Below are 27,052 nucleotides of genomic sequence, written 5' to 3'. Positions count from 1 at the left end.
GGAGACCCATGGGTGTCACCCTGAGCACCCATGGGTGTCACCCTCGCATTGGCGGCCATCTTGTCCCGTCATCTCTCCATCTTCCGTTGGGTGGTAGAACCTCAGGTTGGGTTCGTAGACCCTCTGGGTGGCTCTAGAAGCCCATGGGTGGTTCTAGAAGCCCCCGGGTGGTTCTGGAAGCTGATTGGTTGACTTGGGAAACCCATGGCTGTCACCCTGAGCACCCATGGGTGTCACCCTCGCATTGGCGGCCATCTTGTCCCATCATCTCTCCATCTTCCATTGGGTGGTAGAACCTCAAGTTGGGTTGGTAGACCCTCTGGGTGGGTTTAGAAGCCCATGGGTGGTTCTAGAAGCCCCCGGGTGGTTCTGGAAGCTGATTGGTTGACTTGGGAAACCCATGGCTGTCACCCTGAGCACCCATGGGTGTCACCCTCTTATTGGCGGCCATCTTGTCCCGTCATCTCTCCATCTTCCGTTGGGTGGTAGAACCTCAAGTTGGGTTCATAGAACCTCTGGTGGGTTTAGAAGCCCATGAGTGGTTCTAGAAGCCCATGGGTGGCTCTAGAAGCCCCCAGGTGGTTTCTGGAAGCCGATTGGTGGCTTCCGAGGTGCCGCTGACGGCCATCTTGCCGCAGGCCCGCCTGACCTGCCCCTGCTGCAACGCCCGCAAGAAGGACGCCGTCCTCACCAAGTGCTTCCACGTCTTCTGCTTCGAGTGCGTCAAGAGCCGCTACGACACCCGCCAGCGCAAGTGCCCCAAGTGCAACGCGGCCTTCGGCGCCCACGACTTCCACCGCGTCTACATCAGCTGAGCCCCCCGTCCCACCCGCTTCCCATCGGCCATGGGGGTCGCTGGCCAACTGAGGGACTTGGTGGTCAACTGAGGTCAACTGTGGTCAACCAAGGGCAACTGAGGTCAACCGAAGTCAACCATGGTCAACCATGGCCAAGCAAGATCAACCGAAATCAACCATGGGCAACCAAGATCAAACAATGTCAACTATGGCCAACCATGGTCAACCATGGCCAACCAAGACCAACCATGGTCAACCAAGGTCAACCATGGCCAACCAAGACCAACCATGGTCAACCAAGATCAACTGACATCAACCATGGGCAACCAAGGTCAACCATGGTCAACCAAGACCAACCATATTCAACCATGACCAACCAAGACCAACCATGGTCATGCATGGTCAACCATGGTCAACCCAGTTCAACTAAGATCAACCAAAGTCAACCATGGGCAACCAAGACCAACCATGGCCAACCAAGGTCAACTGTGGTCAACCATGGTCAACCAAGACCAACCATGGTCATCCAAGACCAACCATGGTCATCCAAGACCAACCATGGCCAACCAAGACCAACCAAGGTCAACCATGGCCAACCAAGACCAACCATGGTCAACCAAGACCAACCAAGGTCAACCTTGGCCAACCATGGCCAACCAAGGTCCACCATGGCCAACCACAGGTCTTGCCTTGGGTCATCACCACCTTGGAGACCCCACTTGCTTCTGCATCCTCATTGGTTGACCCCCCCGATGCTCATTGGCCAACCCCCCCCATCCCCCTCAGCCAATCCCAACCCTTGGAGATGAGTCCACGCCCCCTGCAGGACCAACCCCCACAGCACCCATGGGTGCCCCCCTGGTGACCTATGGGTGCTCCCCCCCCCCCCACCCCATGACGTATAGGTGGCCCCGCCCCCTCCCAACCCATCCCAACCAATAAAGCGCTTGGAGCTGCCGTGTGGCTGTTGGGAGGACCCAGGCGTCCGGGGGGGTACCCAAGGGTGGGGTGAGACCATAGAGTTGGGGTAGAGGGGCCACGTGACCAAAAATGGGGTCCCAGGGGACCCCAGAATTGCCCCGAATGATCCCAAAGTGGGGGGACACCATAGAGTTCTGGAGGACCTTCTGCCCAGCCCACCCTAATGACCATAGAGAGCTGGAGGACCTCCTGGCCAAAGTGACCATAGAGTCCTGGAGGACTGTCCTCTTACACTGTCCCAATGGGGAGACCATAGAGCTCTGGAGGACCGTCCTACACTGTCCTACTGGGGAGACCATAGAGTTCTGGAGGACCCTCCTCCCAGCCCGCCCAATGACCATAGAGAGCTGGAGGATCCGCCTCCTACACTGTCGTACCGGGGAGACCATAGAGAGCTGGAGGACCCTCCTGTCAGCCCGCCCCAATGACCATAGAGAGCTGGAGGACTCCTCCCAGCCTGCCCCAATGACCATAGAGAGCTGGAGGACTCTCCTCAGCCCGCCCAATGACCATAGAGAGCTGGAGGATCCGCCTCCTACACTGTCGTACCGGGGAGACCATAGAGAGCTGGAGGACCCTCCTGCCAGCCCGCCCCAATGACCATAGAGTGCTGGAGGACTCTCCTCCCAGCCTGTTTCAATCAACCATAGAGAGCTGGAGGACCCTCCTCCCAGCCCGCCCCAATGACCATAGAGACCTGGAGGACCTCCCTCCTCCATTATCCCACCGCGGAGACCATAGAGAGCTGGCGGACTCCCTCCCCAGCGCGCCTCCCCTCCCCTCCCTCCCTTTCCCGGAAGTCCTCCCCCTTCCCTCCGCTCGCTATGTCTCCGGCGGCGGTTCCCGGGAAGGGGTCGGAGGCGGCCGGGGCAGCCGGGGGGGACGGGGGGGATCCCGGGCAGGTCCCGGCGGGTCCGGCCGCTGCCGGGGGGTCCCCGACTTTGTGCCGGGAGCTGTGGGGGCCGCGCGAAGCCGCTCGGTACCGGGGGGACCCGCGGGGGCGGCTCCGCAGGGACGAGACGGGGGGGGCGGGGGGGGCCTGGAGGGCGGCGCAGGTGAGACTGGGGGTCACTGGTTTATACTGGGAGTCACTGGTTTATACTGGGAGGGACTGGGAGGGGATTGGGGGGTAACTGGGATGAACTGGGAGGGACTGGGGGGGAATTGGGGGGGTTACTGGTTTATACTGGGAGTAACTGGTTTATACTGGGAGGTGGTTGGGGGTCACTGGGTCATTAATGGGATGTTACTGGTTTATACTGGGAGGAACTGGTTTATACTGGGAGGTGTTTGGGGGTCACTGGGTCATTAATGGGATGGTACTGGTTTATACTGGGAGGAACTGGTTTATACTGGGACGTGGTTGGGGTCACTGGGGGTCCCTGGGGGGTTACTGGTTTATACTGGTTTATACTGGTTTGTACTGGGAGGTCATTGGGGGTCACTGGGTCATTAATGGGATGTTACTGGTTTATTCTGGGAGGAACTGGTTTATACTGGGAGTAACTGGGAGGTGTTTGGGGGTCCTTGGGGGGGCGATGGGGGGTCACTGGTTTATACTGGTTTGTACTGGTTTGTACTGGGAGGTCATTGGGGGTCACTGGGTCATTAGTGGGGGGTTACTGGTTTATACTGGGAGGAACTGGTTTATACTGGGAGGTGTTTGGGGGTCACTGGGTCATTAATGGGATGTTACTGGTTTATACTGGGAGGAACTGGTTTATACTGGGAGGTGTTTGGGGGTCCCTGGGTCATTAATGGGATGGTACTGGTTTATACTGGGAGGAACTGGTTTATACTGGGACGTGGTTGGGGTCACTGGGGGTCCCTGGGGGGTTACTGGTTTATACTGGTTTATACTGGTTTATACTGGGAGGTGTTTGGGGGTCCCTGGGGGGGCGATGGGGGGTCACTGGTTTATACTGGTTTGTACTGGTTTGTACTGGGAGGTGGTTGGGGGTCACTGGGTCATTAATGGGATGTTACTGGTTTATACTGGGAGGTCACTGGTGTAACTGGGAGGTGTTTGGGGGGTGCTGGGGGGGCGATGGGGGGTCACTGGTTTATACTGGGAGTAACTGGTTTATACTGGGAGGTGGTTGGGGGTCACTGGGTCATTAATGGGATGTTACTGGTTTATACTGGGAGTAACTGGTTTATACTGGGAGGTCATTGGGGGTCCCTGGGTCATTAATGGGGTGTTACTGGTTTATACTGGGAGGAACTGGTTTATACTGGGAGGTCATTGGGGGTCACTGGGTCATTAATGGGATGTTACTGGTTTATACTGGGAGGTCACTGGTGTAACTGGGAGGGGTTTGGGGGTCCCTGGGGGGGCGATGGGGTGTTACTGGTTTATACTGGGAGTCACTGGTTTATACTGGGAGGTTATTGGGGGTCACTGGGTCATTAATGGGATGTTACTGGTTTATACTGGGAGTAACTGGTTTATACTGGGAGGTCATTGGGGGTCCCTGGGTCATTAATGGGGTGTTACTGGTTTATACTGGGAGGTCACTGGTGTAACTGGGAGGTGTTTGGGGGGTGCTGGGGGGGCGATGGGGGGGGTTACTGGTTTATACTGGTTTATACTGGTTTGTACTGGGAGGTCATTGGGGGTCACTGGGTCATTAATGGGATGTTACTGGTTTATACTGGGAGGAACTGGTGTAACTGTGAGGTGGTTGGGGGTCCCTGGGGGGGCGATGGGGGGTCACTGGTTTATACTGGTTTGTACTGGTTTATACTGGGAGGTGGTTGGGGGTCACTGGGTCATTAATGGGGTGTTACTGGTTTATACTGGGAGGAACTGGTGTAACTGGGAGGTGTTTGGGGGTCCCTGGGGGGGCAATGGGGGGTCACTGGTTTATACTGGTTTATACTGGTTTGTACTGGGAGGTTATTGGGGGTCACTGGGTCATTAATGGGATGGTACTGGTTTATACTGGGAGTAACTGGTTTATACTGGGAGTTGGTTGGGGGTCACTGGGTCATTAATGGGATGTTACTGGTTTATACTGGGAGGAACTGGTTTATACTGGGAGGTCATTGGGGGTCCCTGGGGGGGTGATGGGGGGTCACTGGTTTATACTGGGAGTCACTGGTTTATACTGGGAGGTCATTGGGGGTCACTGGGTCATTACTGGGGGGTTACTGGTTTATACTGGGAGTCACTGGGGGGTAACTGGGATGAACTGGGATGAACTGGGAATGACTGGGTGGGAACTGGGAGGTTAATGGGGGGAACTGGGGGGGACTGGGGGGGTTACTGGTTTATACTGGGAGTAACTGGGAGGGAACTGGGAGGGAACTGGTGTAACTGGGATGAACTGGGAGGGACTGGGAGGGGATTGGGGGGGTAACTGGGATGAACTGGGAGGGACTGGGGTGTTACTGGTTTATACTGGGAGTAACTGGGGGGTAACTGGGATGAACTGGGAGGGACTGGGAGGTAACTGGTGTAACTGGGAGGTCATTGGGGGTCCCTGGGTCATTAATGGGGTGTTACTGGTTTATACTGGGAGGTCACTGGTGTAACTGGGAGGTGTTTGGGGGTCCCTGGGGGGGCGATGGGGGGTCACTGGTTTATACTGGTTTGTACTGGTTTATACTGGGAGTAACTGGGAGGTGTTTGGGGGTCTCTGGGGGGGCGATGGGGGGGTCACTGGTTTATACTGGGAGTAACTGGTTTATACTGGGAGTTGGTTGGGGGTCACTGGGTCATTAATGGGATGTTACTGGTTTATACTGGGAGGTCACTGGTGTAACTGGGAGGTGTTTGGGGGTCCCCGGGGGGGCGATGGGGGGGTCACTGGTTTATACTGGTCTGTACTGGTTTATACTGGTTGTAACTGGTCCGTACTGGGGCAGCGGGTGCTGCTCCCCCAGGGCTTCCCCGAGAGCGTCAGCAGCGACTACCTGAGGTACCAGCTCTGGGACGCGCTGCAGGTACTGGTTTATACTGGTTTATACTGGTTTGTACTGGTTTGGACTGGTTTGTACTGGTTTGTACTGGTTTGTACTGGTTTGAACTGGTGTGAACTGGTTTGCACTGGGAGATGTAACTGGGGGTCACTGGGAGGCAACTGGGAGCACTGGGGGTACCTGGGAGGTCCTGGGGGGTTACTGGTTTGTACTGGTTTGTACTGGTTTGTACTGGTTTGTACTGGTTTGTACTGGTTTGAGGGGACTGGGGGTCACTGGGAGCACTGGGGAGGTACCTGGGGGGTTACTGGTCCATACTGGTCCATACTGGTTTTCACTGGGAGGTGACTGGGGGTTATTGGGAGGTACCTGGGGGGTGTTACTGGTCCATACTGGTTTATACTGGTTTATACTGGTCTATACTGGTTTGCACTGGGAGGTCACTGGGAGGGCTCTGGGAGTCACTGGGAGCACTGGGAGGGGTCCCTGGGTGGTTACTGGTCCATACTGGTCCATACTGGTTTATACTGGTCCATACTGGTCCATACTGGTCCATACTGGTTTATACTGGTCCATACTGGTCCATACTGGTTTATACTGGGATGTGGCCGGGGGGTCCTGGGGAGGCCCCGGGGGCCTGTTACTGGTCCGTACTGGTCCGTACTGGTCCATACTGGTCCGTACTGGTCTATACTGGTCCATACTGGTTTATACTGGTCCATACTGGTCCATACTGGTCTATACTGGTCTATACTGGGATGTGGCCGGGAGGTCCCGGGGGCTGTTACTGGTCCGTACTGGTCCATACTGGTTTATACTGGTCCATACTGGTTTATACTGGTCCATACTGGTCCATACTGGTCCATACTGGTCTATACTGGTTTATACTGGGATGTGGCCGGGGGGTCCTGGGGAGGTCCCTGGGGGCTGTTACTGGTCCATACTGGTCCATACTGGCCCATACTGGTCCATACTGGTCCATACTGGTCCATACTGGTCTATACTGGTCTATACTGGGATGTGGCCGGGGGGTCCTGGGGAGGCCCCTGGGGGCTGTTACTGGTCCGTACTGGTCCATAGTGGTCCATACTGGTCTATACTGGTCCATACTGGTTTATACTGGGATGTGCCCGGGGGGTCCTGGGGAGGTCCCCGGGGGCTGTTACTGGTCCATACTGGTCCATACTGGTCCATACTGGTCTATACTGGTCTATACTGGTCCATACTGGTTTATACTGGGATGTGCCCGGGGGGTCCTGGGGAGGTCCCCGGGGGCTGTTACTGGCCCATACTGGTCCGTACTGGTCTATACTGGTCTGTACTGGTCCATACTGGTCTATACTGGTCTATACTGTTTTATACTGGGATGTGGCCGGGGGGTCCTGGGGAGGTCCCTGGGGGCTGTTACTGGTCCGTACTGGTCTGTAGTGGCCCATACTGGTCCATACTGGTTTATACTGGTCCATACTGGTCCATACTGGTCTATACTGGTTTATACTGGGATGTGTCCGGGGGGTCCTGGGGAGGCCCTGGGGGCTGTTACTGGTCCGTACTGGTCCATACTGGTTTATACTGGTCCATACTGGTCTATACTGGTTTATACTGGGATGTGGCCGGGGGGTCCTGGGGAGGCCCTGGGGGCTGTTACTGGTCCGTACTGGTCCATACTGGTCCATACTGGTCCATACTGGTCTATACTGGTCTATACTGGTCCATACTGGTTTATACTGGGATGTGCCCGGGGGGTCCTGGGGAGGCCCCTGGGGGCTGTTACTGGTCCATACTGGTCTGTACTGGTCGCAGGCGCTGTGCAGCTCGCTGGCCGGCGCGGTGGCCGCGCGCTCCGTCCTTCAGGCCGTGGGGGTCGGCGACACCAACGCCAGCGTCACCGCGGCCGCGCTGGGCTGGCTGCTGCGCGGTGAGCCCAAAAACGGCCCGAATCGCCCCAAAAACGGCCCCAAACGCCCCAAAATGGCCCAAAATCGGCCCAAACGGGGCCGGGTTACCATAGAAACGACCCAATTCGGCCCAAAACGGGGGAAATTTGGCCCAAAAAGGGGGAAATTTGGCCAGAAGTCAGTCGAGGTGAAGGACAAAGTGGCCCAAATTCAGCCCAAAATGGCCCAAATTCAGCCCAAAATGACACAAATTGTTCCAAAAGTGACCCGAATTGTTCCAAAAGTGACCCAAATTGAACAAAAATTGACCCAAATTGAACAAAAAATGACCCAGATTGAGCTCAAATTGACCCAAATTCACCCCAAATTCCTCCACAAATGACCCAATTTGAGCTGAAAATGACCCAAGTTGAGCTGAAAATGACCCAAATTGAACCCAAAATGACCCATTTTGAACCCAAAATGACCCCAAATGAGCTCGAAATGACCCAAATTCACCCCAAATGACCCAAATTTGCCTCAACATTCAGCCCAAAGTGACCCAAATTGAGCCCAAAATAACCCAAATTGAACCAAAAATGACACAAATTAGGCCCCAAATGACCCAAATTCAGCCCCAAATGACCCAAATTGAACAAAAATTGACCCAAATTGAACAAAAAATGACCCAGATTGAGCCCAAAATGACCCAAATTCACCCAAAATGACCCAAGTTGAGCCGAAAATGACCCAAATTAGGCCCAAAATGACCCAAATTGAGCCCAAAATGGCCCAAAATGAACCCAAAATGACCCAAGTTGAGCCCACAATGACCCAAATTGAACCCAAAATGACCCAAATTGAGCTCGAAATGACCCAAATTCACCCCAAATGACCCAAATTTACCCCAAATGACCCAAATTTGCCTCAACATTCAGCCCAAAGTGACCCAAATTGAGCCCAAAATGACCCAAATTGAACCAAAATGACACAAAGTGACCCAAATTAGGCCCAAAATGACCCAAATTCAGCCCAAAATTACCCAAATTCAGCCCCAAATGACCCAGATTGTTCCAAAAATGACCCAAACTGAGCAAAAAATGACACAGATTGAGCTCAAAATGACCCAAATTCACCCAAAATGACCCAAATTGCTCCAAAAATCACCCAAGTTGAGCCGAAAATGACCCAAATTGAACCCAAAATGACCCATTTTGAACCCAAAATGACCCCAAATGAGCTCGAAATGACCCAAATTCACCCAAAATGACACAAATTGAACCCAAAGTGACACAAACTGACCCAAATTAGGCCCAAATGCCCCAAATTTGGGCCCAAATTGAGCCCAAAATGGCCCAAATTGGGCCCAAAATGACCCAAATTGAGCTGAAAATGACCCGAATTGAGCCCAAAATGACCCAAATTGAACCAAAAATGACACAAAGTGACACAAATTAGGCCCAAATTGACCAAAATTGAACCCAAAATGACCAAAATTTGGCCCAAAATGACCCAAATTGGGACCAAAATGACCCAAATTTGGCCTAAATGACCCAAATTCAGCCCAAAATGGCCCCAAATTGAGCCCAAAATGACCCAAATTGAACCCAAAATGACCCAAATTCGGCCTAAAATTACCCAAAATGACCCAAATTGAGCCCAAAATGACCCAAATTTGGCCCAAAATGATGCAAATTCAGCCCAAAATGGCCCCAAATTGAGCCCAAAATGACCCAAAATGAACCCAAAATGACCCAAATTGGGCCCAAAATGACCCAAATTGAACCAAAAATGACACAAAGTGACACAAATTAGGCCCAAATTGACCAAAATTGAACCCAAAATGACCAAAATTTGGCCCAAAATGACCCAAATTGGGACCAAAATGACCCAAATTTGGCCTAAATGACCCAAATTCAGCCCAAAATGGCCCCAAATTGAGCCCAAAATGACCCAAATTGAACCCAAAATGACCCAAATTCGGCCTAAAATTACCCAAAATGACCCAAATTGAGCCCAAAATGACCCAAATTGAGCCCAAAATGACCCAAATTTGGCCCAAAATGATGCAAATTCAGCCCAAAATGGCCCAAATTGAGCCCAAAATGACCCAAAATGAACCCAAATGACCCAAATTGGGCCCAAAATGACCCAAATTGAACCCAAAATGACCCCAAAATGACCCAAATTGGGCCCAAAATGACCCAAATTTGGCCCAAAATGACCCAAATTCAGCCCAAAATGGCCCCAAATTGAACCCAAAATGACCCAAATTGAGCCCAAAATGGCCCAAATTTGGCCCAAAATGGCCCAAATTGAGCCCAAAATGACCCAAAATGACCCAAATTGGGCCCAAAATGCCCCAAATTTGGCCCAAAATGACCCAAATTCAGCCCAAAATGGCCCAAATTTGGCCCAAAATGGCTCAAATTGGGCCCAAAATGACCCAAATTCACCTCAAAATCCTTCAAGATTCAGCCCCAAATGACCCAAATTGACCCCAAAATGACCCAAAATCCCCCAAATTCACCCCAAAATGTCCCCAACTTGTCCCCTCCCCCCCCCGAATTGGGATAAATTGCCCAAAATCGCCTCTTTTCACCCCAAAATGTGCAGATGGGGTGGGGATGGTGACGCGGATCAGCTTCACCTGGTGGCAGGGGTGAGCAAACTGGTTATACTGGTTATACTGGGATGAACTGGGGTATACTGGGATATACTGGGATATACAGGGATATACTGGGTTATACTGGGATATACTGGGTTATACTGGGATATACTGGGTTGTACTGGGATATACTGGGTTGTACTGGGTCATACTGGGTTATACTGGGATATACTGGGTTGTACTGGGATATACTGGGTTATACTGGGTCATACTGGGATATACTGGGTTGTACTGGGTTGTACTGGGATATACTGGGATGAACTGGGTTGTACTGGGTCATACTGGGTCATACTGGGATATACTGGGTCATACTGGGATATACTGGGTCATACTGGGATATACTGGGTTGTACTGGGTTGTACTGGGATATACTGGGATGAACTGGGTTGTACTGGGTCATACTGGGTCATACTGGGATATACTGGGATGTACTGGGGTATACTGGGATATACTGGGATGAACTGGGTTGTACTGGGATATACTGGGATATACGGGGTTGTACTGGGTCATACTGGGATATACTGGGATATACGGGGTTGTACTGGGTTATACTGGGGCATACTAGAGTATACTGGGTTATACTGGGTCATACTGGGTTATACTGGGTTGTACTGGGTTATACTGGGTTATACTGGGTTGTACTGGGTCATACTGGGTCGTACTGGGATGTACTGGAATGAACTGGGTTGTACTGGGATATACTGGGTTGTACTGGGTCATACTGGGTCATACTGGGATGTACTGGGTTATACTGGGATATACTGGGATGAACTGGGTTGTACTGGGATATACTGGGTTGTACTGGGTCATACTGGGTCATACTGGGATATACTGGGATGTACTGGGTTATACTGGGATGAACTGGGTTGTACTGGGATATACTGGGTTGTACTGGGTCATACTGGGTCATACTGGGATGTACTGGGTTATACTGGGATATACTGGGATGAACTGGGTTGTACTGGGATATACTGGGTTGTACTGGGTCATACTGGGTCATACTGGGATATACTGGGATGTACTGGGTTATACTGGGATGAACTGGGTTGTACTGGGTTATACTGGGTTGTACTGGGTTATACTGGGAGGGAGTGGGGGGTAACTGGGATATACTGGGTCATACTGGGATATCCTGGGTTATACTGGGATATACTGGGTTATACTGGTTTATACTGGGAGGGAATGGGGGGTAACTGGGATGTACTGGGTTGTACTGGGTTATACTGGGTCGTACTGGGATATACTGGGTTGTACTGGGTTGTTCTGGGGCATACTGGGTCGTACTGGGTTATACTGGGTCATACTGGGTTGTACTGGGATATACTGGGTTATACTGGGTCGTACTGGGATATACTGGGAGGGAATGGGGGGTAACTGGGATGTACTGGGTTGTACTGGGTTATACTGGGTCGTACTGGGATATACTGGGTCATACTGGGTCATACTGGGATGAACTGGGTTATACTGGGTTATACTGGGTCGTACTGGGATATACGGGGTTGTACTGGGTTATACTGGGGCATACTAGGGTATACTGGGTTATACTGGGTTGTACTGGGTCATACTGGGATATACTGGGATATACGGGGTTGTACTGGGTTATACTGGGATATACTGGGTTATACTGGGTTGTACTGGGTCATACTGGGATATACTGGGTTATACTGGGTTGTACTGGGTCATACTGGGATATACTGGGTTATACTGGGTTGTACTGGTCTTTACTGGTTTCTCCCCAGGAGCCGCCTGGACTGTGAGGCTAAACAATGGCGGTGAGGCCACGCCCCCTCCAAACCCCGCCCCCTCCAAACCCCGCCCTCTCCACTCCCCTTTCCAGGGCCACGCCCCCTCGTTGCCCAGCAACGCGCCCCCTCCGGCAAACCCCGCCCACTCCCCGAGGCCACACACCCCCCTCGTTGCCCGGCAACACGCCCCCCACGTGACCACACCCCCTTTCCATGCGTGGCCCCGCCCAGGCTGGCGGCTGACGTCATGAACGACGTGGCGCTCGTGCTGGAGATGCTGGCTCCCCATTGGCCGCCCGCAGGCCCCACCCTCCTGACCCTGGCAACGGCTGCCAAGGTAATGAGTCTCGGCCACGCCCACCGCGTCTCGGCCACGCCCACCTGGGCTTGGCCACGCCCACCGCGGGGGAATAAGGGGGGTAATGGGAGGGACTGGGGGGTAATGGGGGGGACTGGTTTGTACTGGGGGATACTGGGAGGGTAATGGGGGATACTGGGAGGTTACTGGGGGGTAATGGGGGATACTGGGAGGTTACTGGGAGATACTGGGAGGTTACTGGGAGATACTGGGAGGTTACTGGGAGGTTACTGGGGGATACTGGGAGGTTACTGGGAGATACTGGGGGATACTGGGAGGTTACTGGGGGGTAATGGGGGATACTGGGAGGGTAATGGGAGATACTGGGAGGTTACTGGGAGATACTGGGAGGTTACTGGGGGATACTGGGAGTTACTGGGAGGGACTGGGAGGCACTGGGGATCCAGGTTTCTCCTGGTTTGTGTGGGTTCATGCTGGTTCGTACTGGTTCATACTGGTTTATACTGGTTTGTACTGGTGTCCCCAGTGTGGGGGGGGCCACTTTGCCTTATACTGGTTTATACTGGTCTGTGTTGGTCTATAGTGGCTTATCTGGGTTTCTCCTGGTTTGTGTGGGTCCATACTGGTCCATACTGGTCCATACTGGTTTATACTGGTTTCCCCCCCAGTGCGTGGCCTGTGGGTGTTACTGGTTTATACTGGTCTGTGTTGGTCTATAGTGGCTTATCTGGGTTTCTCCTGGTTTGGGTGGGTTTATGGTGGTCCATACTGGTTTATACTGGTCCATACTGGTTTATACTGGTTTGTACTGGTTTCCCCCCCAGTGCGTGACCCGTGGGTGTTACTGGTTTATACTGGTCTGTGTTGGTCTATAGTGGCTTATCTGGGTTTCTCCTGGTTTGGGTGGGTTTAATGTGGTCCATACTGGTTTATACTGGTCCATACTGGTTTATACTGGTTTGTACTGGTTTCCCCCCCAGTGCGTGGCCTGTGGGTGTTACTGGTTTATACTGGTCTGTGTTGGTCTATAGTGGCTTATCTGGGTTTCTCCTGGTTTGGGTGGGTCCATACTGGTCCATACTGGTCCGTACTGGTCCATACTGGTCCATACTGGTTTATACTGGTCTGTACTGGTCCCAGTGCGTGGTGGGCGTGGCGGGCGGGGCCACCCGCGCCTCCCTGGTCGTTCACCAGGCCCAGCGGGACAACGTGGCCGATGTGGCCGCCAAGGACGGCAGCCAGGTGGGAACTGGTTTGTACTGGGAGGGAACTGGTTTGTACTGGGATGGAACTGGTTTGTACTGGGATGGGACTGGGATGGCACGGGGGGGACTGGGATGAACTGGGGGGGACTGGGAGGGACTGGGAGGGAACTGGGATGAACTGGGGTGAACTGGGATGAACTGGGAGGGAACTGGGATGAACTGGGAGGGACTGGGAGGGACTGGTGGGGACTGGGATGTACTGGGAGGGACTGGGAGGGACTGGAGGGAACTGGGAGGGACTGGTGGGGACTGGGAGGGACTGGGAGGGCAACTGGGAGCACTGGGGGGGCATCTGGGCTTTACTGGGAGGGCCACTGGGTTGTACTGGGAGCACTGGGAGGGACTGGGATAGACTGGGAGGGACTGGGAAGGCAACTGGGAGGGACTGGGATAGACTGGGAGAGGATTGGGGTGTGGCGGTACGTGGGGTTACCGGTCCGTACTGGTCCATACTGGTCCATACTGGTCCATACTGGTCCGTACTGGTCCGTACTGGTCCGTACTGGTCTATACTGGTCCATACTGGTCCGTACTGGTCCATACTGGTCCATACTGGTCTGTACTGGTCAGGAGACGCTGGTGAACGGGGTGGGGCTGATCCTGGCGCTGCTGCTGCTCCCCCTGCTGGACGGGCGGCCATGGTGAGGGGCGGGGCTTGGGGAAAGGGGCGGGGCTTAGGAAAGGGGCGGGGCTTGGGGAAAGGGGCGGGGCTTGGGGAAGGGGGTGGGGCTTGGGAAAGGGGAGGGGCCACGGGGAAGGATAAGGGAGGGTATGGGGGGAACTGGGGATACTGGGATGAACTGGGGGAACTGGGAGAGACTGGGAGGGACTGGGGGGAACTGGGGGGACTGGGAGGGACTGGGGGGACTGGGGGGACTGGGAGGGACTGGGAGGGACTGGGGGGACTGGGGGGAACTGGGATGAACTGGGAGGGACTGGGATGAACTGGGAGAGGACTGGGGGGGGACTGGGATGAACTGGGAGTGACTGGGATGGACTGGGATAGACTGGGAGGGACTGGGGGAACTGGGAGATACTGGAGGGAACTGGGATGAACTGGGGGGAACTGGGATGGACTGGGGGGAACTGGGATTTACTGGGATAGACTGGGAGGCCATTAGAAGAACTGGGCTTGCTGGGGGGCGTGGCCTCACCAAAGGGGGCGTGGCCTCGAGCCCCAAGCGGCTGAGGCTGGCGGGGGCGGAGCCTCCCGGGGGGGGCGTTTCCCACCGTGGCCTCCCCAAGGGGGCGTGGCCTCACAAGGGGGCGTGGCCTCGAGCCCCAAGGGGCTGAGGTGGGCGGGGCGGGGGCGGAGCCTCCCGGGGGGGCGTGTCCCGCCGTTCCCACGTCCCCACAGGGTGACACTGGGAGGGACTGGGGGTAACTGGGATGAACTGGGAGGGACTGGGAGAATGGGGTGGGGGAAATGGGAGATACTGGGAGGGACTGGGGGCAACTGGGATGAACTGGGAGAGACTGGGTGATTCTGGGAGGGATGTGGGGGTCACTGGGTGGTAACTGGGATGAACTGGGAGGGACTGGGGGGAACTGGGAGGGACTGGGGTGAACTGGGAGATACTGCGGAGGGACTGGGATGGACTGGGGGTAACTGGGATGAACTGGGAGACACTGGGAGGAACTGGGAGACACTGCACTGGGACAAATTGAGCTTGCTGGGGGGCGTGGCCTCACCAAGGGGGCGTGGCCTCACCCAGGGGGCGTGGCCTCGAGCCCCAAGCGGCTGTGGCTGGCGGGGGCGGAGCCTCCCGGGGGGGGCGTTTCCCGCCGTGGCCTCACCAAGGGGGCGTGGCCTCGAGCCCAAAGCGGCTGAGGCGGGCGGGGCCGAGTTTCCCGCCGCGGCCTCACCAAGGGGGCGTGGCCTCACCAAGGGGGCTGAGGCGGGGGGGGCGGAGCCTCCCCGGGGGCGCCGTTTCCCGCCGTTCCCGCGCCCCCCCGGCCCGTGCGCCCCCCCCCGCCGTGTCCCCCCACGCGTGTCGTGTCCCCCCGTGTCCCCGCAGGGTGACGCCGTGGGCCGTGGCGCTGCTGCTGGGCACGCACCTGCTGGCCAACGTGCGGGCCGTGCGCTCGCTGCGCCTGCGCTCCCTCAACCGGCCGCGCCTGCGCGGGGCGCTGCGGGGGGCGTGCCGGGGCGGGGCCGGCGGCGCCGGAGGGGGCGGGGCTAAAGGTAAGGGGGCGGGGCTAAAGGTAACGGGGATGGGGCTAAAGGCGGCGGGGGCGGGGCCAAAGGCGGCGGGGGCGGGGCCAACGGCAGCGCGGGAGGGGCGGTGGATGGAGGGCGAGGTGGGAACCGCCGGTGCGTCCCAGTTCACCCCAGTGCATCCCAGTTCATCCCAGTGACCCCCCAGTGCGTCCCAGTTCACCCCAGTTCATCCCAGTGACCCCCCCAGTGCATCCCAGTTCATCCCAGTGACCCCCCCAGTGCATCCCAGTTCATCCCAGTCCCTCCCAGTTCACCCCAGTGCATCCCAGTGACCCCCCCAGTGCGTCCCAGTTCACCCCAGTTCATCCCAGTGACCCCCCCAGTGCATCCCAGTGCATCCCAGTTCATCCCAGTTCATCCCAGTCCCTCCCAGTTCACCCCAGTGCATCCCAGTGACCCCCACAGTGCATCCCAGTTCATCCCAGTGCATCCCAGTTCATCCCAGTTCATCCCAGTGACCCCCACAGTGACCCCCACATCCCCCCCAGTGCATCCCAGTTCATCCCAGTTCATCCCAGTCCATCCCAGTTCATCCCAGTTCATCCCAGTTCATCCCAGTCCATCCCAGTGCGTCCCAGTTCATCCCAGTGACCCCCCCAGTGCATCCCAGTTCATCCCAGTGACCTCCCCCAGTGTATCCCAGTGCATCCCAGTTCATCCCAGTGCGTCCCAGTTCATCCCAGTTCACCTCAGTTCATCCCAGTGACCCCCCCAGTGTATCCCAGTTCATCCCAGTCCATCCCAGTGCATCCCAGTCCATCTCAGTGCATCCCAGTTCATCCCAGTGACCTCCCCAGTTCATCCCAGTGACCCCCCCAGTGCATCCCAGTTCATCCCAGTCCATCCCAGTCCATCCCAGTCCATCCCAGTTCATCCCAGTCCATCCCAGTCCCTCCCAGTTCATCCCAGTGACCCCCCGAGTGCATCCCAGTTCATCCCAGTCCATCCCAGTTCATCCCAGTTCATCCCAGTGACCTCCCCCAGTGTATCCCAGTTCATCCCAGTGCGTCCCAGTTCATCCCAGTCCCTCCCAGTTCATCCCAGTGACCCCCCCAGTGACCCCCACATCCCTCCTAGTCCCTTCCAGTTCATCCCAGTTCACCCCAGTTCATCCCAGTGACCCCCAGTTCATCCCAGTGCATCCCAGTTACCCCCCCCAGTCCCCTCCCAGTTCATCCCAGTCCCTCCCAGTTTATCCCAGTTCATCCCAGTGACCCCCACAGCCCTCCCAGTCCCCCCCACCCCCGTGGGCGTGGCTTCCACAGGGGGGGCGGGGCCTCCCTAGGGGGCGGGGCTGCGGCGGGACGGAATTTCCCACCCCGGGGGGAGGGGGCGTGGCCTTGGCTGGAGGGGGCGGAGCCTCCCGCTGGTGCGGTTTCAAACCCGGGGGGCGTGGTTTCCACACAGGGGGCGGAGTCTCGGCCAAAGGGGGCGGGGCGCTGTGGGTGCCCACCCCCGAGGACGTGAACCCGGAGGAGCCGCTGCTGCCGGGTCAGTGGGACCAGTGGCACCAGTTTGACCAGTATGAGCCCAGTGGGACCAGTATGAGCCCAGTGGGACCAGTATGAGCCCAGTGGGACCAGTATGACCCCCAGTGTGACCCCCAGTGTGACCAGTATGAGCCCCAGTGTGACCAGTATGACCAGTATGAGCCCAGTATGACCAGTATGAGCCCAGTTTGACCAGTATGAACCCCAGTGTGACCAGTATGAGCCCCAGTATGACCCCCAGTGTGACCAGTATAGTGTGACCCCCAGTGTGACCAGTATGACCAGTATGAGCCCCAGTGTGACCAGTATGAGCCCCAGTGGGACCAGTATGACCAGTATGAGCCCAGTATGACCAGTATGACCAGTATGAGCCCCAGTGTGACCAGTATGAGCCCAGTGTGACCAGTATGAGCCCAGTATGACCAGTATGAGCCCCAGGGTGACCAGTGTGACCAGTATGAGCCCCAGTGTGACCCCCAGTGTGACCCCCAGTGTGACCAGTATGACCAGTATGAGCCCCAGTGTGACCAGTATGAGCCCAGTGTGACCAGTATGAGCCCAGTATGACCAGTATGAGCCCAGTGGGACCAGTATGAGCCCAGTATGACCAGTATGAGCCCCAGTGTGACCAGTATGAGCCCAGTTTGACCAGTATGAGCCCCAGTGTGACCAGTATGACCAGTATGAGCCCCAGTGTGACCAGTATGAGCCCAGTTTGACCAGTATGAGCCCCAGTGTGACCAGTATGACCAGTATGAGCCCCACTGTGACCAGTATGAGCCCAGTGTGACCAGTATGAGCCCAGTGTGACCAGTATGAGCCCCAGTATGACCAGTATGAGCCCCACTGTGACCAGTATGAGCCCCAGTGGCACCAGTATGACCAGTGTGAGCCCCAGTTTGACCAGTATGAGCCCCAGTGTGGTCCCCAGTGTGACCAGTATGACCAGTATGAGCCCCAGTGTGACCAGTGTGAGCCCAGTGTGACCAGTATGAGCCCAGTATGACCAGTATGAGCCCAGTGTGACCAGTATGAGCCCAGTGGGACCAGTATGAGCCCCAGTGTGACCAGTATGAGCCCAGTATGACCAGTGTGAGCCCCACTGTGACCAGTATGAGCCCAGTGTGACCAGTATGAGCCCCAGTGTGACCAGTGTGAGCCCAGTGTGACCAGTATGAGCCCCAGGGTGACCCCCAGTGTGACCAGTGTGACCAGTATGAGCCCCAGTGTGACCAGTATGAGCCCCAGGGTGACCAGTGTGACCAGTATGACCAGTATGAGCCCAGTGTGACCAGTATGAGCCGCAGTGTGACCAGTATGAGCCCAGTGTGACCAGTATGAGCCCAGTATGACCAGTATGAGCCCAGTGTGACCAGTATGAGCCCCAGTATGACCAGTATGAGCCCCAGTGTGACCAGTATGAGCCCAGTATGACCAGTATGAGCCCAGTGTGACCAGTATGAGCCCCAGTATGACCAGTATGAGCCCAGTGTGACCAGTATGAGCCCCAGTATGACCAGTATGAGCCGCAGTGTGACCAGTATGAGCCCAGTGTGACCAGTATGAGCCCAGTATGACCAGTATGAGCCCAGTGTGACCAGTGTGAGCCCAGTGTGACCAGTATGAGCCCAGTGTGACCAGTGTGAGCCCAGTGTGACCAGTATGAGCCCCAGTGTGACCAGTATGAGCCCAGTGTGACCAGTATGAGCCCAGTGTGACCAGTATGAGCCCAGTGGGACCAGTATGAGCCCCAGTGTGACCAGTATGAGCCCCAGTGTGACCAGTATGAGCCCAGTATGACCAGTGTGAGCCCCACTGTGACCAGTATGAGCCCAGTGTGACCAGTATGAGCCCCAGTGTGACCAGTGTGAGCCCAGTGTGACCAGTATGAGCCCCAGGGTGACCCCCAGTGTGACCAGTGTGACCAGTATGAGCCCCAGTGTGACCAGTATGAGCCCCAGGGTGACCAGTGTGACCAGTATGACCAGTATGAGCCCAGTGTGACCAGTATGAGCCGCAGTGTGACCAGTATGAGCCCAGTGTGACCAGTATGAGCCCAGTATGACCAGTATGAGCCCAGTGTGACCAGTATGAGCCCCAGTATGACCAGTATGAGCCCCAGTGTGACCAGTATGAGCCCAGTATGACCAGTATGAGCCCAGTGTGACCAGTATGAGCCCCAGTATGACCAGTATGAGCCCAGTGTGACCAGTATGAGCCCCAGTATGACCAGTATGAGCCGCAGTGTGACCAGTATGAGCCCAGTGTGACCAGTATGAGCCCAGTATGACCAGTATGAGCCCAGTGTGACCAGTGTGAGCCCAGTGTGACCAGTATGAGCCCAGTGTGACCAGTGTGAGCCCAGTGTGACCAGTATGAGCCCCAGTGTGACCAGTATGAGCCCAGTGTGACCAGTGTGAGCCCAGTGTGACCAGTATGAGCCCCAGTGTGACCAGTATGACCAGTATGAGCCCCAGTGTGACCAGTATGAGCCCAGTGTGACCAGTATGAGCCGCAGTGTGACCAGTATGAGCCCAGTGTGACCAGTATGAGCCCAGTATGACCAGTATGAGCCCAGTGTGACCAGTATGAGCCCCAGTATGACCAGTATGAGCCCCAGTGTGACCAGTATGAGCCCAGTATGACCAGTATGAGCCCAGTGTGACCAGTATGAGCCCCAGTATGACCAGTATGAGCCCAGTGTGACCAGTATGAGCCCCAGTATGACCAGTATGAGCCGCAGTGTGACCAGTATGAGCCCAGTGTGACCAGTATGAGCCCAGTATGACCAGTATGAGCCCAGTGTGACCAGTGTGAGCCCAGTGTGACCAGTATGAGCCCAGTGTGACCAGTGTGAGCCCAGTGTGACCAGTATGAGCCCCAGTGTGACCAGTATGAGCCCAGTGTGACCAGTGTGAGCCCAGTGTGACCAGTATGAGCCCCAGTGTGACCAGTATGACCAGTATGAGCCCCAGTATGACCAGTATGAGCCCCAGTGGGACCAGTATGACCAGTATGAGCCCAGTATGACCAGTATGAGCCCCAGTGTGACCAGTGTGACCAGTATGAGCCCCAGTATGACCAGTATGAGCCCCGGTGTGACCAGTATGAGCCCAGTGGGACCAGTATGAGCCCCAGGGTGACCCCCAGTGTGACCAGTGTGACCAGTGTGAGCCCAGTGTGACCAGTATGAGCCCCAGTATGACCAGTATGAGCCCAGTATGACCAGTATGAGCCCCAGTGTGACCAGTATGAGCCCAGTGTGACCAGTATGAGCCCCACTGTGACCAGTATGAGCCCCAGTGGCACCAGTATGACCAGTGTGAGCCCCAGTTTGACCAGTATGAGCCCCAGTGGCACCAGTATGACCAGTGTGAGCCCCAGTTTGACCAGTATGAGCCCCAGTGTGGTCCCCAGTGTGACCAGTATGACCAGTATGAGCCCCAGTGTGACCAGTATGACCAGTGTGACCCCCAGTGGCACCAGTATGACCAGTATGAGCCCAGTGTGACCAGTATGAGCCCCAGTGTGACCCCCAGTGTGACCAGTATGACCAGTATGAGCCCCAGTGTGACCAGTATGAGCCCAGTGTGACCAGTATGAGCCCCAGTCTGACCCCCAGTGGCACCAGTATGACCAGTATGAGCCCCAGTTTGACCAGTATGAGCCCCAGTATGACCAGTATGAGCCCCAGTGTGACCAGTATGAGCCCCAGTATGACCAGTATGAGCCCCAGTGTGACCCCCAGTGTGACCAGTATGACCAGTATGAGCCCCAGTGTCCCCCCCATTGCCCCCAGTATGACCAGTATGACCAGTATGAATAATGTCACCCCCTTGTCCCCTCAGGCTTCAGCACCCGCCTCACCCTCCACCTGGGAGCCCCCCTGCACCGGCTGGTGCACAGGTGAGGGACCCAGGCGTCCGGGAGGGACCCAGGCGTCCGGGAGGGACCCAGGCGTCCGGGGGACCCAGGAGTTTGGGAGGGACCCAAATAGGGGACCCAGGAGTTCGGGAGGGACCCAGGAGTTCGGGGAGGGATCCAAATAGGGGACCCAGGAGTTCGGGAGGGACCCAGGAGTTCGGGGAGGGATCCAAATAGGGGACCCAGGAGTTCGGGGGGACCCAGGCGTCCGGGTGTCCCCCTGCAGCGAGGCCGAATTCAAGAAGGCGCTGGAGTGCGGCACCGAGAATTACATCATAGTGCTCCGCCCCTCCGAAGGTGGGGACCCAGGCGTCCGGGAGGGACCCAGGCGTCCGGGAGGGACCCAGGAGTGCGGGAGGGACCCAGGAGTGCGGGAGGGACCCAAATAGGGGACCCAAGATTTCAGGGGGGACCCAGGAGTTCTGAGGGGGAACCCAAATAGGGGACCCAGGAGTTCGGGAGGGACCCAAATAGGGGACCCAGGAGTTCGGGAGGGACCCAGGAGTTCGGGAGGGACCCAAATAGGGGACCCAGGAGTTCGGGAGGGACCCAGGAGTTCGGGAGGGACACAAATAGGGGACCCAGGAGATTGGGAGGGACCCAGGAGTTCGGGAGGGACCCAAATAGGGGACCCAGGAGTTCGGGAGGGACCCAGGAGTTCGGGAGGGACCCAAATAGGGGACCCAGGAGTTCGGGAGGGACCCAAGAGTTCTGAGGGGGACCCAAATAGGGGACCCAGGATTTTGGGAGGGGACCCAGGCGTCCGGGAGGGACCCAGGAGTTCTCAGGGGGAACCCAAATAGGGGACCCAGGAGTTCGGGGGGGACCCAGGAGTTCTGAGGGGGAACCCAAATAGGGGACCCACGATTTCAGGGGGGACCCAGGCGTTCGGGGGGGACCCAGGAGTCCAGAAGGGACCCAGGAGTTCGGGAGGGGACCCAGGAGTTCGGGAGGGACCCAGGAGTTCGGGGAGGGACCCAGGAGTTCGGGGAGGGACCCAGGAGTGCGGGAGGGACCCAAATAGGGGACCCAGGAGTTCGGGAGGGACCCAAATAGGGGACCCAGGAGTTTGGGGGGGACCCAGGAGTCCAGAAGGGACCCAGGAGTCCGGGACTGAACCCAGGCGTCCGGCTGACCCCCGTGTGTCCCCCCCCATAGGCTGGGTGGGGGTGGGGCTGCGCGGGGGGGCCCCCCCGGCCACCCCGGTTTTGGCGGCCGCCCACGCGCTGCTGCTGGAGGAGCTGCTGGGTCCTCCCGTCCCCCAGGGGGCGCCCCTGGGGCCGGCGCTGCGCCCCCTGCAGGCCCGGCTGCGCCAATGCCGTGAGTGGCGGGGGGCAATGGGGGCAATGGGGGCAATTTTGGGGTCCCTGGGGGTAATTCGGGGTCCCTGGGGGTTATTTGGGGTCCCTGGAGTGCATTTGGGGTTCCCTGGGTCATATTTTGGGGTGATTTGGGGTCCCCCTGGGTCACATTTTGGGGCAATTTGGGGCAGTTTTGGGGTCACTTGGGGCATATTTGGGGTCCCTGGGGGTCATTTTTGGCTCCATTGGGGCAATTTTGGGGTCACATTTTGGGTGATTTGGGGCAAATTTGGGGTCATTTGGGGCAATTTTGGGGTCCCTGTGGTCAATTTTGGGTCCATTGGGTCACATTTTGGGGCAATTTGGGGCGATTTGGGGCAATTTTGGGGTCTCCTGGGGGTAATTTGGGGGCTTTTGGGGTCCCTGGGTCACATTTTGGGGCAGTTTTGGGGTCACTTGGGGCCATTTTGGGGTCCCCTGGGTCACATTTTGGGGTCACTTGGGGCAATTTTGGGTGATTTGGGGCAGTTTTGGGGTCCCTGGGGCCATTTTGGGGTCATTTGGGGCAATTCTGGGGTCCCCTGGGTCACATTTTGGGGTCATTTGGGTCAATTTTGGGGTCCCTGGGGTCAGTTTTGGGGTCACTTGGGGCATATTTGGGTGATTTGGGGCAATTTTGGGGTCCCTTGGTGTCCCCTGGGCCATATTTTGGGGCAATTTGGGGCAGTTTTGGGGTCACTTGGGGCCATTTTGGGGTCACTTGAGGCAATTTTGGGTGATTTGGGGCAATTTTGGGGTCACTTGGGTCATTTTTGGGTCCATTGGGGCAATTTTGGGGTCACATTTTGGGTGTTTTGGGGCAGTTTTGGGGTCCCTGGGGGTCATTTGGGGTCCCCTGGGTCAAATTTTGGGGTCATTTGGGTCAATTTTGGGGTCATTTGGGGTCCCCCTGGGCCACATTTTGGGGTCATTTGGGTCAATTTTGGGGTCCCTGGGGGTCATTTTTGGGGTCCCTGGGGTCAATTTTGGGGTCACTTGGGGCAATTTGGGGTGATTTGGGGCAATTTGGGGCAGTTTTGGGGTCACTTGGGGCAGTTTTGGGTGTTTTGGGGCAATTCTGGGGTCCCTGGGGTCATTTTTGGGGTCACTTGGGGCAATTTTGGGGTCCCCCGGGTCACATTTTGGGGTCACTTGGGTCAATTTTGGGGTCCATGGGGGTCATTTGGGGTCCCCTGGGCCATATTTGGGGGTCATTTGGGGTGATTTGGGGCAATTTTGGGGTCCCTGGGGGTCATTTTTGGGTCCATTGGGGCAATTTTGGGGGTCACATTTGGGGTCTTTTGGGGCAGTTTTGGGGTCATTTGGGGCAGTTTTGGGGTGTTTTGGGGTCCCAGTATCCCCAGTATCCCCAGTATGTGTCTCCCAGTGCTCCCAGTATCCCCAGTATCCCCAGTGTGTGTCTCCCAGTGCTCCCAGTATCCCCAGTATCCCCAGTATGTGTCTCCCAGTCCCTCCCAGTATCCCCAGTATGTGTCTCCCAGTGCTCCCAGTATCCCCAGTATGTGTCTCCCAGTGCTCCCAGTGCTCCCAGTATCCCCAGTATCCCCAGTATGTGTCTCCCAGTGCTCCCAGTATCCCCAGTGTGTGTCTCCCAGTCCCTCCCAGTATCCCCAGTATCCCCAGTATGTGTCTCCCAGTGCTCCCAGTGCTCCCAGTATCCCCAGTATGTGTCTCCCAGTATCCCCAGTATCCCCAGTATGTGTCTCCCAGTGCTCCCAGTGCTCCCAGTATCCCCAGTATGTGTCTCCCAGTCCCTCCCAGTATCCCCAGTATCCCCAGTATGTGTCTCCCAGTCCCTCCCAGTATCCCCAGTATCCCCAGTGTGTGTCTCCCAGTATCCCCAGTATCCCCAGTATCCCCAGTGTGTGTCTCCCAGTGCTCCCAGTCCCTCCCAGTATCCCCAGTATGTGTCTCCCAGTGCTCCCAGTGCTCCCAGTATCCCCAGTATCCCCAGTATCCCCAGTGTGTGTCTCCCAGTATCCCCAGTATCCCCAGTATACCCAGTATGTGTCTCCCAGTGCTCCCAGTATCCCCAGTATCCCCAGTGTGTGTCTCCCAGTGCTCCCAGTATCCCCAGTATGTGTCTCCCAGTGCTCCCAGTATCCCCAGTATGTGTCTCCCAGTATCCCCAGTATCCCCAGTATGTGTCTCCCAGTGCTCCCAGTGCTCCCAGTATCCCCAGTATGTGTCTCCCAGTGCTCCCAGTGCTCCCAGTATCCCCAGTATGTGTCTCCCAGTGCTCCCAGTATCCCCAGTATGTGTCTCCCAGTCCCTCCCAGTATCCCCAGTATCCCCAGTATGTGTCTCCCAGTCCCTCCCAGTATCCCCAGTATCCCCAGTATGTGTTTCCCAGTTCTCCCAGTCCCTCCCAGTATCCCCAGTATGTGTCTCCCAGTGCTCCCAGTGCTCCCAGTATCCCCAGTGTGTGTCTCCCAGTGCTCCCAGTCCCTCCCAGTATCCCCAGTATGTGTCTCCCAGTGCTCCCAGTGCTCCCAGTATCCCCAGTATGTGTCTCCCAGTATCCCCAGTATCCCCAGTATGTGTCTCCCAGTGCTCCCAGTATCCCCAGTATCCCCAGTATGTGTCTCCCAGTGCTCCCAGTATCCCCAGTATCCCCAGTATGTGTCTCCCAGTGCTCCCAGTGCTCCCAGTATCCCCAGTATGTGTCTCCCAGTCCCTCCCAGTATCCCCAGTATCCCCAGTATCCCCAGTATCCCCAGTATGTGTCTCCCAGTGCTCCCAGTATCCCCAGTATCCCCAGTATGTGTCTCCCAGTGCTCCCAGTATCCCCAGTATGTGTCTCCCAGTGCTCCCAGTGCTCCCAGTATCCCCAGTATGTGTCTCCCAGTGCTCCCAGTGCTCCCAGTATCCCCAGTATGTGTCTCCCAGTGCTCCCAGTGCTCCCAGTATGCCCAGTTTGGGCTGTTTGCAGCTCCAGGATCGGTCCCCTGGGGGGCACTGGCCGAGAGTTCCCGGCTCTGGGGGCAACTGGGACCGCGGTTGCTGCAAGGTACCAGTATGGACCAGTATAAACCAGTATGGACCAGTATAAACCAGTATAAACCCATATACACCACTATGAACCAGTTACCTCCCAGTAACCTCTCAGTAACCTCCCAGTATCTCCCCAGTTCATCCCAGTATCCCCCAGTATCCTCCCAATGCCTCCCAGTCCTTCCCAGTAACCTCCCAGTATCACCCCAGTGCCTCCCAGTAACCCCCAGTATCCTCCCAGTATCCCCCCAGTGCCTCCCAATATCACCCCAGTATCTCCCAGTATCCCCCAGTATCCTCCCAGTATCCCCCCAGTGCTTCCCAGTAACCCCCAGTATCCCCCAGTAACCCCCCAGTTCATCCCAGTATCACCCCAGTGTCCCCCAGTAACCCCCCAGTTCATCCCAGTATCACCCCATTCCCTCCCAGTAACCTCCCAGTGTCTCCCAGTAACTTCCCAGTCCCTCCCAGTATCCCCAGTTCCCCCCAGTCCCTCCCAGTATCACCCCAGTGTCCCCCAGTAACCTCCCAGTATCCCCCCAGTTCATCCCAGTATCACCCCATTCCCTCCCAGTAACCTCCCAGTAACCCCCCAGTTCATCCCAGTATCCCCCAGTAACCCCCAGTTCATCCCAGTATCACCCCATTCCCTCCCAGTAACCTCCCAGTAACCCCCCAGTTCATCCCAGTATCCCCCAGTAACCCCCAGTTCATCCCAGTATCACCCCAGTGTCCCCCAGTATCCCCCCAGTGCTTCCCAGTAACCCCCAGTATCCCCCCAGTAACCCCCCAGTTCATCCCAGTATCACCCCAGTGTCCCCCAGTAACCCCCCAGTTCATCCCAGTTCATCCCAGTTCATCCCAGTATCACCCCATTCCCTCCCAGTATCCCCCCAGTTCATCCCAGTATCCCCCAGTATCCCCCCAGTCCTTCCCAGTAACCCCCAGTGCTTCCCAGTCCCTCCCAGTATCCCCAGTCCCTCCCAGTCCCTCCCAGTCCCTCCCAGTCCCTCCCAGTATAACCCAGTTCCCCGTTCCCCATTGACTCCAGCGCCCCCTGCAGGTTTGGAGGCCGCCGGTTGGGACACGCGGCGCCACCTCCTGGCGTTCGACCAATGGCAGCTCGAGTGGGACAAGCCCCGCCCCCTCTAACCTCGCCCCCTCTAACCCCGCCCCCTCCCCCGGCCGTATTTACCCTAAAACCGGCGCCCAAAAGGGCAAATTTGGGGCAAATAAAGGCGATTTTGGGGCGTTTCGAAAAATGGGCAGTTTGATGGGGGGAATTGGGGCTTTTGGGCTTCGTTTTGGGGCAAATTTAGGGGGGTTTGGGGCATTTCAGGCTCAGTTTGGGGCATTTTGGGCTCATTTTGGGTCATTTCAGGATCATTTTGGGCTAATTTGGGGTCATTTCAGGCTCGTTTTGGGCTAATTTGGGGTCATTTCAGGCTCGTTTTGGGGCATTTTGGCCTCATTTTGGGTCATTTCA

General features: G+C 56.6%; 2 protein-coding genes and 1 long non-coding RNA gene across 13 annotated transcripts in view; 2 read left to right on the top strand and 1 right to left on the bottom strand.

The window, feature by feature from the left end:
- The window catches only part of LOC309450727 (E3 ubiquitin-protein ligase BRE1B-like), a 152,807-nt gene that overhangs the window by 48,184 nt on the left and 77,571 nt on the right, over nucleotides 1-27,052 (top strand). The window contains exons 19-22 of one of the 6 annotated variants that reach the window (XR_014186096.1): nucleotides 639-938; nucleotides 989-1,128; nucleotides 1,259-1,318; nucleotides 1,379-1,437. Coding sequence is in view for 3 of the 6 variants with exons in the window: in XM_082073793.1 (XP_081929919.1) it covers nucleotides 639-815 (177 nt within the window). In the remaining 3 variants the exon portion in view is untranslated. The other 5 variants (XR_014186097.1, XR_014186098.1, XM_082073793.1 and 2 more) reach the window with 5 other exon arrangements.
- Nucleotides 2,518-26,816, top strand: RUSF1 (RUS family member 1). 6 transcript variants are annotated; one of them, XM_082073854.1, is made up of 15 exons: nucleotides 2,518-2,833; nucleotides 5,667-5,726; nucleotides 7,506-7,620; nucleotides 10,196-10,241; nucleotides 11,987-12,019; nucleotides 12,224-12,329; nucleotides 13,452-13,553; nucleotides 14,147-14,217; nucleotides 15,595-15,761; nucleotides 17,205-17,288; nucleotides 21,136-21,193; nucleotides 21,438-21,508; nucleotides 22,370-22,531; nucleotides 25,505-25,582; nucleotides 26,618-26,816. In XM_082073854.1, exons 1-15 carry the CDS (start codon nucleotides 2,603-2,605, stop codon nucleotides 26,716-26,718), a joined length of 1,485 nt encoding a protein of 494 aa, XP_081929980.1. In that variant the 5' UTR covers nucleotides 2,518-2,602; the 3' UTR covers nucleotides 26,719-26,816. The 6 variants fall into 6 exon arrangements, with proteins under 6 accessions (XP_081929980.1, XP_081929979.1, XP_081929978.1 ...); XM_082073853.1 differs by having other exon boundaries at nucleotides 5,649-5,726; nucleotides 26,630-26,816; XM_082073852.1 differs by having other exon boundaries at nucleotides 5,649-5,726.
- Nucleotides 13,468-15,730, bottom strand: LOC309450760. Its single transcript, XR_014186099.1, has 3 exons — nucleotides 15,635-15,730; nucleotides 14,080-14,197; nucleotides 13,468-13,570 (listed from the first exon to the last, which is right to left on the bottom strand). It is a non-coding gene; the product is annotated as an uncharacterized lncRNA (long non-coding RNA).

This window comes from Streptopelia decaocto (assembly GCF_964273445.1).
Source record: "Streptopelia decaocto genome assembly, chromosome: 28".
NCBI lineage: Eukaryota > Metazoa > Chordata > Aves > Columbiformes > Columbidae > Streptopelia > Streptopelia decaocto.
Note: the sequence above shows the minus strand (reverse complement) of the source record. Positions and strands in the feature narration are given on the sequence as shown.